This window comes from Pelophylax lessonae (genome assembly GCF_965119305.1).
Source record: "Pelophylax lessonae genome assembly, chromosome: 1".
Classification (NCBI taxonomy): Eukaryota; Metazoa; Chordata; class Amphibia; order Anura; family Ranidae; genus Pelophylax; species Pelophylax lessonae.
Genome location: NC_138768.1, coordinates 772,551,997 through 772,571,668, shown reverse-complemented (window position 1 = coordinate 772,571,668; position 19,672 = coordinate 772,551,997). Strand labels below are relative to the sequence as shown.

Here is a 19,672-nt window from a genome sequence, read left to right as displayed (position 1 = left end):
AGCGATCAAAGACCATTGATCGCTCAGTTCTCGGTCTGCACTGAGCACAGAGCCAGTAACTGTCGTCACTGCCTATGTGCTCTGCCTATTCAGGCTGTGGAGGGGAAGGGAGTGGCTGACTCAGGCTCTCAGGGGCTCATTGAGAAAGATGAGCAAGCTACCGGTCCAGGCATCTGGGTGGATCCCGAAATTAAAGTCGTGATCAATCCACCACTTTGACTGGCTGAGTGACGTCAGCAGACAGCGGGTTTTAGCCTGCTGTCAGCTAAAAACGGGTCACAGGAGTCCAGAATGAATTGCACTCCTGTGACCCACAGGGGAAGTATGGTCAAAAGAGCTTTTGCCCTGCTTCCCCTTTAAACCTGACCTCCACAGCTAGCTTCCTCTTGTCCTCTATAGCTTAAAGGAAACCTGTCATGTCTCTGAAAATGCTAGTTGCCTGCCTGTTATACTGACCATATGGCATAAAATGGAATTCCGTCACATGCTATGCACCGCATACCCTCACCTAACTGTACGAGATATAACTACACAAATGTTGATTTTGCACATATTTTATGGGTATGCCCTGTCATAGCTAGGTATTGGAAGCAGGTAACTGACACCTCTATTCTGTCTGTGCCTGTGCCCTGCACCCCAAGAATATGTCTTTTAGCCATCTTGGATGAGGAGCAGTGGCAGAGTTATGATAGAGTTCTGCTGAGAGAGACACTATTTTTGGCTTAAAAAGCTATCGCAATTAAGTGGATCCAACCTACTTCCCCATCTGTTCATATGTGGATAAAGATGGTGAATCAAATACTGCCATTTGAGATACTTATATGAACATAGAGGATGCACCAAAAAATACAATAACATCTGGCTTGCATGGTATTTTTCCACCCTCACCATAATCAGTAACTAGAAATGTTCAGTATATAATTGACCCTTGATTCGGGGAAGCGGTACAGTTAAAGTAGAACTATGGCTCAAAACCTTTGTTTTTTTCATTTTGGATAGTGTAAGGAAAGGTTATAACCCCTGTCAGATTTTTTTTTTTTTTTGCCATCTGTGTCCCATTGCGGAGATTTACCTTCACTTCCTGTCCCATTGCCAAACAGGAAGTGAGATGAAATCCCTGCAAATTAAGGGAATTCTTTGAAGACCCCCAGGTCATAAGAACTAGTGTCCCCATTGGAAGATTTCCCCTTTATTACTTTTCTGGGGACAACCCAAAATCTGTGATTTTCATTTGTTTTTATTTTTAATAAGGGTAAACAGGTCAGATAGAAAGGGAGAATCTCCCTAACGAGGACATAGACAGCAATAAAAACTGACAGGTGTTCTAATCCTTCTCTACTCTATCCAAAACTAAAAAAGGAAAAAGTTTTACGTTTAGTTATTCTTTAAAATTTTGACCCAAATCCCCATTTGTTGATTATGCATTTTCGTATACCCAGGAGGCTATCTGTTAGGCCCCTTTCACACATGCTGTCCGTTTGTCCGTTTTTCATCCATCCGTTAACGGATGAAAAACGGACATCAATGTATCTCTATGTAAAAACAGATGACAACGGATGATCATCCATGAACATCCGTTTTCATCCACTTCCGTCAATGTCCGTTTTTTTGAACGGATGAATGCCCTATTTTTCATCCGTCAAAAAAATGGATCGGATGAAAAACGGATGACAACGGATGAAAAACGGATGAAAAACAGATGACAACGGATGAAAAACAGATGACAACGGATGAAAAACAGATGACAACTGACTAAAAACGGATGAAAAACAGATGAAAAACGGATAACAACTGACAAAAAACGGATGACAACTGACGAAAAACGGATGAAAAACGGATGGAAAACTGATACATTTTGACGTGACTGAACTGATTAAGGCTCCTTTCACACACTCCGTCCGTTGGACGGAGTCCGTTTTTTTCAGCGGGGGATCGAGCCGCCGATCCCCCGCTGAGCAGCAGGAGGACAGCTGTGTCTCCACGCTGTGTGCGGAGACACAGCTGACAGTTCCCCATGCATCTCTATGGGGGAAATCGGATGTCTACGGACCGTCAGTCCGTTCTCACCCGATCCCATCTGCTGGACGGATGGAAAATAGGGTTTCCATCCGTCCACATTTGACGGATCGGATCGGGTCGGATGTCAGCGGACATGTCTCCGCTGACATCCGATGCCCCATAGGAATGCATGGGGGGACCGTTCAGATCCGCCAAAAAAACGGACAGGCGGATCTGAACGGTCCGCCTGTGTGAAAGGGGCCTTAGGCCCCTTTCACACATACGGTCCGTTCAGTTCATCAGTTCAGTCACGTCAAATGTATCAGTTTTTCATCCGTTTTTCGTCAGTTGTTATCCGTTTTTCATCCGTTTTTCATCAGTTGTTATCCGTTTTTCATCCGTTGTCGTCCGTTTTTCATCCGTTTTTCATCCGTTGTCATCAGTTGTCATCAGTTGACATCCGTTTTTCATCCAATGTCATCCGTTTTTCGTCCGATCCGTTTTTTTGACGGATGAAAAATAGGGCATTCATCCGTTCAAAAAAACGGACATTGACGGAAGTGGATGAAAACGGATGTTAACTGATGATCATCAGTTGTCATCCGTTTTTACATAGAGATGCATTGATGACTGATTTTCATCCGTCAACGGATGGATGAAAAACGGACAAACGGACAGCATGCGTGAAAGGGGCCTAAGGCTCCTTTCACACAACAGTCCGTCAACCGGACTCTGCTTTTCTCAGCGGGGATCGAGCCGCCGATCCCCCGCTGAGCAGCAGGATGACAGCTGTGTCTCCGTGCTGTGTGCGGAGACACAGCTGTCAGTTCCCCCATGCATCTCTATGGGGGAAATCGGATGGGAACGGACCGTCAGTCCGTTCTCATCCGATCCTATCCGATCCGCTGGACGGATGGAAAATAGGGTTTCCATCCGTGCAGATTTGACGGATCGGATTGGATCGGGTGTCAACGGACATGTCTCCGCTGACATCCGATCCCCCATAGAGATGCGTGGGGGGACCGTTCAGATCCGCCAAAAAAAACGGACAGGCGAATCTAAACGGTCCGCCTGTGTGAAAGGGGCCTAACTGAACGGACCATATGTGTGAAAGGGGCCTTAACTTTTCTTTGGAACGCTAAGCAAAGTTATCTACGTGTTTTTAATTACTTCTGTCTTCTGTCTGTAAAGCTGTATTTTGTACTTTATTGTGCTCATGTTGAGCACTTTGTAGAACGCATTGATTTAATGCAACTTTGTCAATAAAAAGAGTTCAAAAAAAAAAAAAAAGGTGGGACTCCAAGGATTGCAGCACTTCTAAAAACCTGCTGGCTTATAAAGGGTCAATTCTAAAGTTGGACCTACACATATCGAAATTCAGACGGTTCAGCAGGACCCAGACCATATTTGGTATGTGTGTACCCCTCTGTTCAACAGCATAGCGCTGATTCGTGAGGGCGAGTCCACGCTGTCAGAATGCAATAGCGCAAAGAGGATGATCTCTTCATCCACATCAGTGAGTTTTTATTCGTAAATCTCTGTGTGAATACCCTGCTTAAAGAGGTTGTAAACCCAAACATTTTTTTTTTTTAACCTGAAAGACAAACACATAATGAGCTAGTATGCATCGCATACTAGCTCATTATGAAATACTTAACTTAGAACGAGCCCCCGCCGTGCCGCCCGCTTACCTCTATGACGGGCGACATGTTCAGTCGCCCGTCTTCCGGGATCGCGGTACCTGGCCATTTGATTGGCGGGAGCCGCGGTGACATCACTCCCGCACACGCGCCCGGGAGCCGACGGTCACGGCACAGGGCTCTGAAGGAACGGCACCAGCGGCCGTTCCTTCAGAGCGCATGCGCCAGTGATGTCACTGGCTGCATGTAAGGTAAATATCTCCTAAACGGTACATGTTTAGGAGATATTTACAGTACCTATAGGTAAGCCTTATCATAGGCTTTCCTATAGGTACAACTTGCAGAGGAGGGTTTACTTCCTCTTTAACAATGTGTATACCGCCTCATGGCCTTATCTCTTTTATTTACTATTGACATTGTTACTTGGATCCAGGCGTACACTCATCGCTTTACTCCCGGCGCTCTGACAGGAAAGATGCAGCTCTGCCCACCCCTCCCCTCTACTGTCCATTCACAGAATACTTTGCATTTTGTGAATGGGCTCACATAATACAAAGCCTTCTGTGATTAGGCAAGAGGAGAGGGCGGAGCAGCTGCAAACAACTCTACAGCTGCAGTATAGGAGGCATGAAGTTCCAGCGCTTAAATAAGTTAAAGCGGTATTAAACCCAAAACAAAACATGTAACATATTACAATCATTTGATGTGGTGGCTGCATTCGTTTTCATTTTTAGCTTGGTCTCTTTAAAAACAACAGACTTATCACTTTTTGTATCCCCATGAGAAAATAAAGGAAAAAGCCTAAAAAGAAAACAAATGCAGCCACCACCTCCAAGGCTCCATTCACACCAATGTGTTTTTTCATGCCTTTTGCAGAAATGCAGGACATTTTTTTTTAACATGGGTTCCTATGAAACACGTTCACATCAATGCATTTTTGTGCGTTTTTGGAAACACAAAGGTCAGGGAGTTTTTTTAAAGCGAAACAGTGCTTTTTTTGTTCAATAGATTTCAATGGAGAAGCTGCAGAAAAGCATATGGTGCGTTTTTACCCCTTTTTTTTTAATTTGCCCAACAATACATTTTCCACAAAAAAAAAAAGCATAAAATCGGCAGGGGATTTTCGTCCAACGACCGATCTGCCGATTTTCGGCTTGTTAGTATGATGCTTCCGACAACCGACTCCGACTTTTCGGCCGAAAAAAATCTGGTGTGCAGGCTATGAAATTTTTGTTGGCCGTCAACACAACGGCCGATTTTCCTGCAGTCAGTACAGATTTTGACAGGGAAAAATCTAATGAGCAAGACTGGGCATGCTCAGAGAAGAAAGAACACAAAGAAAGCAAACCAACACATGACATCACTTCTGAAGTAGAATTTTGTTGGGCGAGAAAATTCGTGTGCAGTCTAGGCACATTCCAACCAACAAAACACCACTCCGGACAAAAGACGGACGACCGGTCGGCCGATAATCGTTGCGTGTGTACTAGGCTTAAGAATGGGCAAGCAGCAATAATACAAATGTTTGCTTTTGGGTTTAATCAGGGCCGTTGCTAGATTATTTTGCACCCTAGGCAAGACCAGATACTTGCACCCCCCCCTAAAAAAAACTGTACACATTGCCCCCTTCCTGTACATAATGACCCCCCCCTTTTAACTCTACACTCCCCCTTCCTGTATACACTGCCCCCTTTAATCCTACACCCCCTTGCTGCACACACTGCCCCCCTTTAACCCTACACCTCCCTTCATATACACACTGCCCCCCTTTAACCCTACACCCATTTCACACCCTATACACACTACCTTCCTTTAATGCTACACACCCCTTCTTGTACACACTGCCCCTCCCCCCCTTCCTGCACACACTGCCCTTCTTTAATGCTACACCCCCTTCCTGCACATACTGCCCCTCTTTAACCCTACACCCCCTTCATATACACACTGCCCCCTTTAACCCTACACCCCCTTTATTTACAGACTGCCCCCCTTTAACCCTCTTCACACCCCTTCATATACACACTACTTTCCTTTAACGCTACACACCCCTTCTTGTACACACTGCCCCTCCCCCCCTTCCTGCACACATGGCCCTTCTTTAATGCTACACCCCCTTCCTGCACACACTGCCCCCTTTAACCCACACCCCCCTTTATATACACACTGCCCCCTTTAACCCTATACCCCCCTTCATATACACACTTCCCCCCTTCAACCCTACACACCACTTCATATACACACTACCTTCCTTAATGCTACACACCCCTTCTTGTACACACTGCCCTTCTTTAATGCTACACCCCCTTCCTGCACACACTGCCCCCCTTTTAACCCTACACCCCCTTAATATACACACTGCCCCCCTTTAACCCTACACCCCCCTTCATACACACACTGCCCCCCTTTAACCCTACACCCCCTTCATATACACACTGCCCCGCTTTAACCCTACACCCCTTCATATACACACTGCCCCGCTTTAACCCTACACCCCCTTCATATACAACTGCCCCCTTTAACCCCACACCCCCCCTCATACACACACTGCCCCCCTTTAACCCTACACCCCCTTCCTATACACACTGCCCCGCTTTAACCCTACACCCCCTTCATATACACACTGCCCCCCTTCAACCCTACACACCCCTTTATATACACACTACCTTAATGCTACACACCCCTTCTTGTAAACACTGCCCTTCTTTAATGCTACACCCCCTTCCTGCACACACTACCCCTTTTTAACCCTACACCCCCCTTCCTATACACACTGCCCCCCTTTAACCGTACACACCCCTTCATATACAAAGTGCCGCCCTCTCTAGAGGTGACATCCACAGGGTATGAGGAGGTAACAGGAGAGCAATGTGGCACTGGCCATGGCTGCGCCCTAGATGGCAGTGCGCCCTAGGTGGCCGCCTAGTTTGCCTAGTGGAAGCACCGGCCCTGGGTTTTATACCGCTTTAAATCTGTGTTAAACCCTAAACCAAAATGTATTATATTGCAACTTACCAATCATTATATGTGGTGGCTGCATTAGTTCTCCTTTTTAAGGCTTTTTTTCCCCTCTGTTTTCTCCTGGGGAACTGGCCAGTAACACACATCTCTTATTCCAGTGCCTACATTCTACATGAATGTAGAATGGGGCACCTTTGGACAGCAGTATTGTCAATCTGGGGGAGTGGAGTATTAGGTTTACTAGCAGATTTAAAACACTGACAAATTGAAGCCACACTCCAGTTATAGCAACCATTTTGTTCCTTTTGGAATAAAGGTTTTACATGAATAAATAAAAGCTGATCATTGTTAGCACCCCAGTCAGTGGTAAATGATGTGTATCAACACTCGGCCAGCTACATTTGCAGAAGAACTTGTTCTGTAGAAAAACAACAGACTTACTGGCTGGATCACCAATTTAGAATGAAGGAAAGAAGGCCTGAAATATAAAACTTATGCAGCCATCATTGGTTGTAAGAATTTGTAAGCTACAATATAATAAATGTTTGCTTTTGGGTTTAATATTACTTTAAAGTGGTTGTAAAGTCAGAAAGGTTTTTTATCTTGAGACATTCTTTGCATTAAAATAAAAATCCTGTGTGCAGAAGCCCCTTTCAGCCCCCCAAATACTTACCTGAGCCCATCTCTATCCAGCGATCTTGCAGGAGAGACTCAGCCATCTGGGACTCTCTCTCCTGATTAACTGAGACACAACTGTGCTAGTGGCTGTCACTGCTGTCAATCAAATTCAGTTAGCCAATGAGGAGAGAGAGGAGGTGGGGCCGAACCGCAGCTCTGTATCTTAATGGACACATGGAGATGTGGCTCGGCTTGTGTGCCCCTATAGCAAGCTACTTGCTGTGGGGGCACTTGGCGGGGGAGGGGCAAGGAGTGCCGGCGAGGGACCCGAGAAAAGGAGAATCGGGACTGCTCTGTGAAAAAAACACTGCACAGAGCAGGAAACTATAACATGTTTGTTATTTTAAATGAAAAAAAATAGACTTTAGTATCACTTTAAGTCACTGACTATGATTAAAGTGTAGCTCCACTTTTGTTGAGAAAAAAAAAAGGTCATTAATGTACATTGCAGGGATTTAACAAATTTAGTCTGCGTCCAAGGCCCATCATTCACATGCAACTGCTGCATGAGAGATTACATGCGAGTGGCCGAAATGAGCTGTGGGAAACAGCAGCCTTAAATTACTTTCAATGGGGCTAATCGTGAGTTACCCCACTAGGGTTCTTGCATCCAATTGCAGTGCAGGTACATTCGCAGCTGTGAATGCACCCTTAAGCCTAGTACACATGATGAGAAAATCGGATGAAAGATCATCAGTTTTTTTTCTTTGCATGCTATTCTCATATGAAAAACGAGGGGGTTACTAAAGGTAAAAGGTAGTTACACACCTGTCAGATGCCAAAGTCTTTACTGCCCACTGAAAGTCTGCCATTTGACAAATGACATATAAATGACTAGGGAGCTGGGCTTAGTACCAGGACAAGCATGGCCTAAATATGACTTGGGTTGATCTTTAGGACCCAAGTACAGCCTGGGCTTAGAATCCATGGCTGACCTTTAAGGATCAATTTGGCAAGAACATGGTATCTGCATTTCTAAACTTTTGGTACCATTTATGCTTAAGGCCAGGTCAGGTTTACTTTAAAGAGTATTGAAGGGTTTGCAACATTTGGAGATACTGGATATAATTTTTTTTCCACTGAGCAATAACTCTAAAATGAATTATCTACCATTTTGGGAATAAAGAGAAACACAGGCCTTACTGTAGTCGTGATCCAACATCTAATGTATAGAAAAGCACAGGTCACAGTACATACAATATATACAGTCAGGTCCATAAATATTGGGACATTACATTACATACACCCCCCCCCTCTCTCCATACATCCCCCCCTCTCCATACATCCTCCCCCTCTCCATACACCCACCCCTCTCCATACATCCTCCCCCTCTTCATACATCCCCCCCCTCTCTAAAAAACCCTCCCCCTCTCCATACATCCCCCCCTCTCCATACATCCCCCCCTCTCCATACATCCTCCCCCCTCTCCATACATCCTCCCCCTCTCCATACATCCTCCCCTCTCCATACATCCTCCCCTCTCCATACATCCCCCCATCTCCATACATCCCCCCCATCTCCATACATCCTCCCCTCTCTCCATACATCCCCCATCTCCATACATCCCCCCTCTCCATACATCCCCCCCCTCTCCATACATCCCCCCCCTCTCCATACACACACCCCCCTCTCCATACATCCCCATTTACCCTCCCAGCAAGTTAGTATTAGATGTAAAAATCACAGTAACAGACCTCAAATCAGAATGGCGCAGTTGCAGAGAGTGGTGTGCTGCTCCCGCCTCCTCTGTGTACAGGAAACACAGGAAGGGGGAGGGGCGGGTTCAGTGCTCTCCGCTCTCTGCACTTACACAACACAGGCAGGCTGCAGCCAGGGAGAGAGACTGGCTGCCATGTGTCACTCGCGGTGTGCGGAAACCAAGCCGCCCGCACCGCTGCGCCCGCAAGCATTCCTGTACTCAGCCCTGACGATCCCTGGGGACGATTCCAGCGAATCAGGGACACTTGAGAGGTAAGGCTGCGCCCTAGGCGGCAGTGCGCCCTAGGCGACTGCCTGTTTCGCCTAGCGGGAGAGCTGGCCCTGTGTGTAAGGTAAAGTCTACAGGCTTGGAAAGATCAGTTTGTAAATAGATAGAAAATTGGCTAAAATATAGAATTCAGAGAGTAGTGGTTAATGATTCTTACTCTGAATAGTCTAAGGTTATCAGTGGTGTACCCCAAGGTTCAGTGTTAGGACTCTTACTTTTTAATAGCTTTATAAATGATATAGGGTCTGGAATTAAAAGTACCATTTCAGTCTTTGTAGACGACACCAAGCTATGCAGTGGAATAACTTCCTTACAGGATGTCTCCAAATTACAGGCCAACCCCAATGCACTGTTTCATTGGGCAACATGTGGCAAATTAGGTTTATTGTTGATAAATGTAAAGTTACGCACCCTGGGGATAAGAATAGGCATGCATCATACATACTAGGTGGAGTAGAACTGGGGGAATGCCGAGTGGAGAAGGATCTGGGTGTTCTGGTAGATCATAAGCTTAATAATAGCATGCAATGCCAAGCTGCGGTTTCCAAAGCAAGCAAAGTTCTTTCTTGTATTAAGAGAGGTATGGACTCCAGAGAGAGAGATATCATTTTACCCCTGTACAAATCATTAGTAATACCTCATCTGGAATATGCAGTGCAGTTTTGGGCACCAGTTCGCAAAAAGGATTTCATGGAACTGGTGAAAGTGCAGAGAAGAGCAACCAAACTGATAAGAGGCATGGAGGAGCTCAGTAATGAGGAAAGATTAGAGGAACTGAATTTATTCGCTCTTGAGAAGAGGAGATTAAGGGGGGATCTAATCAACATGTATAAATACATAAGGGGTCCATATAGTGAACTTGGTGTTCAGGTATTAACTTTAAGGTCATCACAGAGGACAAGGGGGCACTCTTCTACATCTTGAGGAAAAGAGATTTCGTCTCTAAATATGGATTACAGAGTAAGAGCTGTGAAAATGTGGAATAGACTCCCTCCAGAGGTGGTTCTGGCAAGCTCAGTAGATTGATTTAAAAAAAGGCCTGGATTCTTTCCTAGGTGTACATACATAATATAACTGGGTACTAATATTTATAGGTAAAGTTGATCCAGGGAATATCGGATTGCCTCTCTGGGGATCAGGAAGGAATTTTTTTCCCCTGCTGTAGCAAACTGGATCATACTTTGCTGGGGGGTTTTCGCCTTCCTCTGGATCAGCTGTGGATATAGGATTGTGTATATGGGATTGTAAGGTTCTCTTTCCTTTTTGTTTTTTATTGGTTGAGCTAGATGGACTTTTTTCAAATTGAATAACTATGTAACTATGTAACCTAAACCAATGCCTAAGTAATATAAATAGCCTATTACAACAAATAATACTCTTGATTTGGAACCACTCGTGCTCATTCAGATATCATGTGGGGACATCATAGTTCACTTTGTAGCCAGCTCAGAGCCACCACTGGACCTTAGTACTGTCTACTCCACCTTTGGGCAGAATTCTGCACACTTGGTATACAGAACTATGCTACTGTAATTTATGTAATACTGTATACTGGTTTTATTTAAACATTACACTGACTTGTGATATATTTCACTGCAACAGTTATACTTATGTTTCTCAGAAATGGTAAGTGACAGAAAACCGAACCTTTCATAGAGCTCTATCACAAGGGCACGGCTCTCCCCAAACAAAGATGCATCCAATTTCAAATGCCTTAACATATATTCAGGAATGGTAACTCCCTCTTGAATTAGTTGAGCTAAGTTGAAAAAGCCCTGAAAAACATACAAATAATTCCATAAGTCAAACAACAGAAAAAATAACATTACTGCTACTACGAAAAAGTTGAACCACCCCACCCGGCGCATTTCTTATATAATACTAGGACTCAGGGACATTACACTACTACCTGTCACTGGAGGCAGTGATTCTAATGACACCCATAATTCCACACCAAATGGTGTTGCCAACCCATGCTATGTACACCAATTCTTGTCTTTCCCCCATAACACTCATGGACAGTAGAATAAGGAAAGAGCTAGAAGCTAGAAAGGAAGATGGTAACATCAGCTGAAAGAAGGCAGGAAAAGTTTTTTAGCAGCAGTGTATTAAATCAAACTGGTATTTTTTGTAAAAATATATTTTATTAACAATTTATAAAAAATTGGTTCCACATAGGATAAAAATATAAATTCTGGTTACAACAGCAAGATATCTTCCAACAGCAAGAAAGAATTGTACATGGTAGCAAGACAAACTACAAAATAATACCCAATGTGTTTCGACCCATTTAAAGTCGTATTCTTCTTTAGGGGATTTTTTTCGCTAAAGGATGAGAAGGCAACTTGCAATCAGAGGTGTCGATCAGAAAGTTCTTTCTGATCGACACCTCTTTCAGAACTTTCTGATCGACACCTCTGGTTGCAAGTTGCCTTCTCATCCTTTAGCGAAAAAAATTTCCCAGAAGAAGACCACGGCTTTAAATGGGTCGAAACGCATCAGATTATCTATTTGGTAGTTTGTCTTGCTACCATGTACAATTCTTTCTTGCTGTTGGATGATATCCTGCTGTTGTAACCAGAATTTAGAATGTGGAACCAATTTTTTATGAACTGTTAAAATATATTTTTACAAAAAATACCAGTTTAATTTAATACACTGCTAAAAAAGCCCTGGGGGAACTTTTCCTGCCTTCTTTCAATAATTTGGGGTGTGCAGCGTTTCTAGCTCCTCATGTGTTTCCTACCTTATTGATGCTAACATCAGCTTAGCCTTCACTAGTAAGGTCTCAAGTCAATCAACAGTCTCACCTTGCCTTGTGTTAAGAATGCTTCCAATGAAAATGTAAAGAAGGTTATGTGTTACCTGGGCATCCCCGTGCGCTGCCGCCTGTGTGTACATCTTTACTGACTCTTCCAGATGTCTTTGGTGGTTTTCCCCACCATAATAATACATGTCGCCCATCTTCAATAAAGCTGTAAAAAGAGAGAGGAGTCTTTATGGTCAGATGATAAATGTTGCTCTAATATGGAGTGGACCAGCACTCGGGAGTCAGGTATATGATTAATTATCATGCCTTTTGTACATCCTTGTGTATAGTAACCTATATCCAATAGGTCTTAACAGATCGTTAACATTTTATAGTTTAGGCTACATCTCTATCACAACAGTGAGACCTGTTTACCACAATGGCACAGCTAACATAGGGTTAAGCTGTCAGTAAATGTACCTACTAACACTTAGGCTATGTTCACACAGATCCGACACGAAAGTCGCACGACTTCTGATCCGACTTTGCCCTGTGACTTCATGTCCGACTTCCATGCAACTTCAATGAATGGGATCCGACTTTGATCCGACCATACCAGGTCCTTCAGTCTGGTATAGATTTTGAAGGGAAACCCCATGCCACAAAAAAAAGAAAAAATGACATGCCCCCCCCCCTAAAATCCATACCAGACCCTTATTCCAAGCATGCAGCTTGGCAGATCACGAACCCCCCCCCCCCCCTCCTAACTGGACCATACCTGGCCAAATGCCCTCAACAAAGGTGAGTGGGTGCTTTGGTGCAGGGGGGCTCTGGGTCCCCCGTCCCAAAGCACCTTGTTCCCATGTTGATGGGGACAAGGACCTCTTTCCAAGGGTCTGTGGGCAAGGGGCTTATTGGTATCTGGAACCCCCCCCCCCATGTAAATGAGTATGGGGTACACTGTACCCCTACCCATTCACCCCCAAAAAAATCAGTGTAGTGTAAACTAAAACAACGGTTTTTGACAAATCCTTTATTAAAAATGAAGACTATCCCCTTTCATAGCTTAATGTCTTCTTTCTCCGGTTCCACCACTGATCTGTTCTTCCTCCAGTCTTCTTCCTCCGCTGCTGTGTTCCCCACCACTGACCCAGTCCTCCTCTGATGCTAGCTTCTATCGTTGTGTCATCTCCAATGTCTGCCAGTTCTTATATCACCATGGGGCGTGGCCATCTGGTGACTGGAGACTCTGTCCTATGTGACATCACATTTTTATTTACACTACACTGCTTTTTTTTTTGAGGGGGGGTGGGGGGTGGGTAGGGTTTGGGAGTACCCCATACTTATTCACATGAGGGGGGTGCGGGATCAGGAGGCCCCCTTGTTAAAAGGGGCTTCTAGATTCCGTTAAGCCCCTGCCCACAGACCCTAATAACCACCGTCAATGGTTGTCAGGAAGAGGCCCTTGTCCCCATCAACATAGGGACAAGGTGCTTTGGGTGGGGCACAGGGCCCCCTTGCCCCAAAGCATCCACTCTTTTATGTTTAGGGCATGTGGCTTGTTATAGTCCAGGGGGGCACTCACTTGCCCCCCCCCCCTTCCCTGACCTGCCAGGCTGCATGTTTGGATAAGGGTCTGATATGGTTTTGGGGGGGAACCACACGTTTTTTTTTTTTTTCATTTTGGCGTGGGGTTCCCCTTCAAGATCCTCAGAGCACAAGTCGTTTGCCACAAGTTGGATCAGTTAAGATGATGATCCTGGCTTCCATTCAAATCAATGGGCTGAAATCGTGCCCAGGTCGGACCAAAGTAGTGCAGGAGGCTTTTTCAAAGTCTGACTGGCACAAGTCAGACCATTTAATACGGCTGTCATAGGAAACCATTGATTTTGACATGTCATGCGACATGTCAGACCAGTGTGAAACAGCCCTTAGGCTACAGTAACATCAGCAGTTCAGTTCGGTGCGAATAGTAGCACCAGGAATCAGACATTCCCTCAGCAGCTAGGTACGACTGCCAGCCTCATTCATTATAATGACAGCCATACATGGCTCTCTACACAGGCAGAGATTACCTGCAGTGATAGCACATAGCTTAGGTCACAAAGTCTCCCCCAGGGTGTCCCTCTCTCGCAGCTAGATTCACCAATTATTTTTCTATTATATTTTATAGGGAATCTTATCGGGGGGGGGGGGGTTACACCATTTACTTTTTCTTTTTATGGTCACAACAGTTCCTGAAATATACCTTCAACTACTCTACAAATTGTGATTCTATGTGCCAGCAAAAGCACAAAATTACAATATCAGTTGACCTTTACTGCAGGTAAACCAATGATTCATAGGATCATTGCTGAAATGTAAAACTCACAAACTGGAATCTTCTGAAATCTTATTCTTCAAATAATTAACTAGAACTATTTAAGAAGTTTGATAAATAGTAAAAATAAGTTAAATCTCTTGTTGAGCTTGCCTAACTTTACCAGTACTGTACTCAAGACATCTAAATGTACATCGTGTTCAGGTTTACAAACCATATCTTTTCTATTTTTAGGGGAATATCTGCAGCAAAATTGCTTTTGGGATAGAGGATGAACAGCCAAGGCAGCACCCAATGATGATTTTGTCATACAATCTATTACTATAGTTCTATTGGATATTCTATTATTCTAATATTCTATTGGATATTTTCAATGTCCTTCAGTTTCATGGTTTTGGGTCAAGATTGTTGTATCTAATAACATACAAAACATAAAAGGCAAAGCACATAGTTCCACCTAGTGGCTGCGAAAAAAGTTATGGTTGGACAGCTTTACCTTAATTAAAAATGCATAATATATCTCTACCACACAAAGTAAACTTTAAATATAAAATGCACAATTTCAGCTCAGCAACACTGTCAGTGCTGTCTCCAAATGATAGGCTAAAAATCTAAAATAGATGTTTTAATTGCAGGATGGCTAAATAAAACAATGCATATCCTCGTTTTTAAAAATAAGTATGAAAAAGATCAGAGGCAGGATATTTGCAGTCAATTATGCCTTTCAAAAGCAGCAACCAATCATAACTGATCTCTTAGAACTGTAACATGGCATTGCTAAAAGTTAACTCTATTCTTTCCTTTGTTTAATAAAAGCAGGTCTATGAAAATCACCAACTGTATGAAAAGTCTAACCTAAGAATATAATTTGTTAGAAAAAACAATTAAACAGGTCCACTTACTCAGGCTACCCCCCCTTTAAATTCTACATAAACATATCCGTGGGGGGAAAAAACAGTTCAACTATATACTTTGGTTGGGTTGAAATACAGTATCTCAAAAAAGTGAGTACACCCCTCTCATTTTTGTAAATATTTTATTATATCTTTTCATGTGACAACACTGAAGAAATGACACTTTGCTACAATGTAAAGTAGTGAGTGTACAGCTTTTGTAAAACAGTGTAAATTTGCAGTCCCTTCAAAATAACTTAACACACAGCCATTAATGTCTAAATCGCTGGCAACAAAAGTAAGTACACCCTAAGTGGAAATGTCCATAATAGCCATTTTCCCTCCTCCTGTCATGTGACTCGTTAGTGTTACAAGGTCTCAGGTGTGAATGGGGAGCAGGTGTGTTAAATTTGGTGTTATCGCTCTCACTCTCTCATACTGACTACTGGAAGTTTAACATGCACCACATGGCAATGAACTCTCTGACGATCTGAAAAAAAGGATTGTTGCTCTACATAAAGATGGCTTAGGCTATAAGACGATTGCCAAGACCCTGAAACTGAGCTGCAGCACAGTGACCAAGACCATACAGTGGTTTAACAGGACAGGTTCCACTCAAAACAGGCCTCGCCATGGTCGACCAAAGAAGTTGAGTGCACTTGCTCAGTGTCATATTCAGGGGTTGTCTTTGGGAAATAGACGTATGAGTGCTGCCAGCATTGCTGCAGAGGTTAAGGGGTGGGGGTTCTGCCTGTCAGTGCTCAGACCATACGACGCACACTGCATCAAATTGGTTTGCATGACTATCGTCCCAGAAGGAAGCCTCTTCTAAACATGATGCACAAGAAAGCCAACAAACAGTTTGCTGAAGACAAGCAGACTAAGGAAATGGATTACTGGAACCATGCCCTGTAGTCTGATGAGACCAAGATAAACGTATTTGGTTCAGATGTGCGTGTGTGGTAGCAACCAGGTGAGGAGTACAAAGACAAGTGTATCTTGCCTACAGTCAAGCATGGTGGTGGGGCTGCATGAGTGCTGCCGGCACTGGGGAGCTACAGTTCATTGTGGGAACCATGAATGCCAACATGTACTGGGACATGCTGAAGCAGAGCATGATCCCCGCTCTTCCTGGACTGGGCCGCAGGACAGTATTTCATCATGATAACGACCCTAAACACACCTCCAAGATGACCACTGCCTTGCTAAAGAAGCTGAGGGCAAAGCTAAAGGTAATGGACTGGCCAAGCATGTCTCCAGACCAAAACCTTTTGAGCATATGTGGGGTATCCTCAAACGGAAGTTGGAGGAGCGCAAGGTCTCTAACATCCACCAGCTCCGTGATGTCGTCATGGAGGAGTGGAAGAGGACTCCAGTGGCAACCTGTAAAGCTTTCATGAACTCTATGCCCAAGAGGGTTAAGGCAGTGCTGGAAAACAATGGTGGCTACACAAAATATTGACACTTTTGGCCCAAGTTGGACCTTTTGGTCCAGGGGTGTACTCACTTTTGCTGCCAGCGGTTTAAGCTGGATACACACTATACAACTTTTGTTGTTAGATTTCCTTTAGATTTACCTTCAACTATGTAGTGCAAGGGCCTGCCCGATTGCACACAAATTGCACACAAATTTAAAGTGTTTAGATTTGACCTCATATTATATGATTTTGGTAAATCTAAAGGAAAAAAAATCTAAAGACAATTGTATAGTGTGTATGGCCCATTAGACATAATGGCTGTGTGTTGAGTTATTTTGAGGGGACAGCAAATTTACACTGTTATACAAGCTGTACACGCACTACTTTACATTGTAGCAAAGTGTAATTTCTTCAGTGTTGTCACATGAAAAGCTATAAAAAAAATTACAAAAATGTGAGGGGTGTACTCACTTTTGTGAGATACTGTATTTGTCCCTCCATAGGTACATTTATACAGTGTTTTAGGGAGGGGAGGGGGGCATCTTTATTAAGCAGACTGTGAGGTCACTGAGGTGGAAGATCCTCTTAAGGCACAAATAAAAAGTTGAAAGACTATTAGGACTGCTTTATCGAGTAGTCTATATTCTGTAATGTAAAGTATAATGAATACCAACCATATGTTGAGGGAGTGGGCTGGCGTGCTGACAAATTATAATATCTCAATACGCAGGTGTCTCCTAGCGGAAATGCAGACAGCTCCTACAGAAGTAAACATATTAATTATTTATGCAGGAAAGACTATATATTTGAAATTGGTGTTTTAGTAATAGTAATTTCCTATGTACTTTGAATTCTGTTATTCTATGGTTTGGTGAAGAGACAAGCCCTATGCCACATCTATGGAAGGAAGGGTGAGACATTTGAGTTTGTTGAGGATAAAGTAAGTGTTTTCGAGTGGAGAACAAGTCACTTTACGCTAAGGGCACCACTCTCATCCCTGTGTTAAATCACTTGACCCCCAGACCTATTCAGACACTTCTCAAATAAGTGTAAAAATTACTTAGAACCCCCAAACATTATATATACACTGCCTGGCTAAAAAAGAAGGCCGCCACCTGGAATGAACTAAGCAATTACCTAAACTAAGCATGCAGTACCTATCCTACTGGATAGTTACTGCATGTGCCCAAAGAATGAGGTCAGCCGACTACCTGAATATACTGAATGACCAGCTTATTCCATCAATGGATTTTTTCTTCCCTGATGGCACGGGCATAGTCCAAGATGACAATGCCAGGATTCATCGGGCTCAAATTGTGAGAGAGTGGTTCAGGGAGCATGAGACATCATTTTCATACATGGATTGGCCACCACAGAGTCCAGAACTTAACCCCATTGATAATCTTTGGGATGTGCTGGAGAAGGCTTTGCGCAGTGGTCCGACTCTCCCATCATCAATACAATGCCACAGCGAATGCATGCCGTAATCAAAGCCAACAAAATATTAGAGTGCGTGACCTTTTTTTTTGGTGGTGACTTTTTTTTTTGGCCAGGCATTGTATATATATTTTTAAGCAGAGGCCCTAGAGAATAAAATGGTGGGTGTTGCAATTTTTTTTGTCACACGGTATTTGCGCAGCAGTTTTTAAAATGCTATTTTTTTGGGAAAAAATACAATTTTGTGAATCTTAATGCACAAAGAAAATATAATATCCAATTGTTTGCTAAAATATAAAAGATGATGTTACGCTGAGTAAATAGAAACCTAATGCCAAACTACAGTACCTAAAAGGTCTCCATAGGCGACGATTTATACGCCTTTACAGGTTACCAGTGTAGAGTTACACAGGAGCTCTGGTGCTAGAATAATTGCTTTCACTATAACATTTATGGTGATACCTCACATGTGGTGCGAACATTGCTTACACATGTGTATGCGACCTACATATGCATTTGTCTTTGCGTGCCAGCACAAAGGGGTACAGGGGCACCTTCATTTATTTAATTTTTTTATTCTAAAAGTTTTTCTTTTTTTTTTTACACTACCCCTTAAAAATGTTTCTTTTGATCAACTTTATTGCAAGGTATGAACAACATCCCTTGCAATAGCATGGGCAGTGACAGGTACTCTTTACTGAGACATCTGGGGTCTATTAGACCCCAGATTTGTCCTCTGCCCTGCCCTCCAAAGCATCTGATCAAACCAAGATCTGTTTGATCAGATGTTTGTTCAAGCCAGTAACGATCAGAACCGGAAGTGACTAAATCCTAATTTCTTCCGGTTTCTGGCATCACACAGCAGGAGGAACAACATCAGTCCCTCTCACTGTGTCTCAGGAACTGGATGCCACCAGCTAAATCCTTATCAGGATCCCCAATTGCACGGGAGAGCCCAGTAAAAGCGGATTCCCTTCTTCCGCCTGTAAAAGTAGTCCAGTGGGTTCTTAGCGCTAGGATTTCTTTTTACATTTGCAGGCCCTAAAAACTGATAGCTCTATCATTGCTGCAGCGATGATTAAGCTATCACCCTTCCAATCCACAACGTACCAGTATGACCCCAGACGGCAATGAAACAAATCATGTTTGCAAAAGATGCATTTTCCATAGGGATTAATGGTAATATGTCAGCAAAACACATCAAAAATGAAAAAAAAAAAAATGAATAATATAGAGGTGTAATAATAATATGAGAGGGTGTGGTTATCATAACTTCTCATGTCTTTTACAAGAACTGTGAGATACTAATTTTGGGTGGGCAGACCCATTACTTAAAATAAAATGGAACTGATAACGTTATATCTACTGTACTCTGTTCTGTGTGCGAGAACCAGCTTTAAATGGTAGAGCAGTAAGCATGCCAATATCTTCTATGCAGGATGTGGAAACCTTACGAGCGGACCTGAAAAAAATAATGGGGTGGGCAACTACATGGCAGATGAGGTTTAATGTTGAAAAATGTAAAGTAATGCACCTGGGTGCCAGAAACCAGAAAGCAAGCTACTCACTAGGGGGGGAACCTCTGGGTGAGTC

The 19,672-nt window shown here is 43.4% G+C and overlaps 1 protein-coding gene across 1 annotated transcript in view; it reads right to left on the bottom strand.

Annotated features, from left to right (window-relative positions):
* SEL1L3 (SEL1L family member 3) overlaps positions 1-19,672 on the bottom strand; it is a 155,599-nt gene that overhangs the window by 7,528 nt on the left and 128,399 nt on the right. The window contains exons 19-21 of the mRNA XM_082267841.1: positions 17,317-17,401; positions 12,128-12,237; positions 10,910-11,037 (exon numbers count right to left, since the gene is read on the bottom strand). Coding sequence (XP_082123967.1) covers positions 10,910-11,037; positions 12,128-12,237; positions 17,317-17,401 — 323 coding nt within the window. The remainder of the gene's footprint in view (positions 1-10,909; positions 11,038-12,127; positions 12,238-17,316; positions 17,402-19,672) is intronic.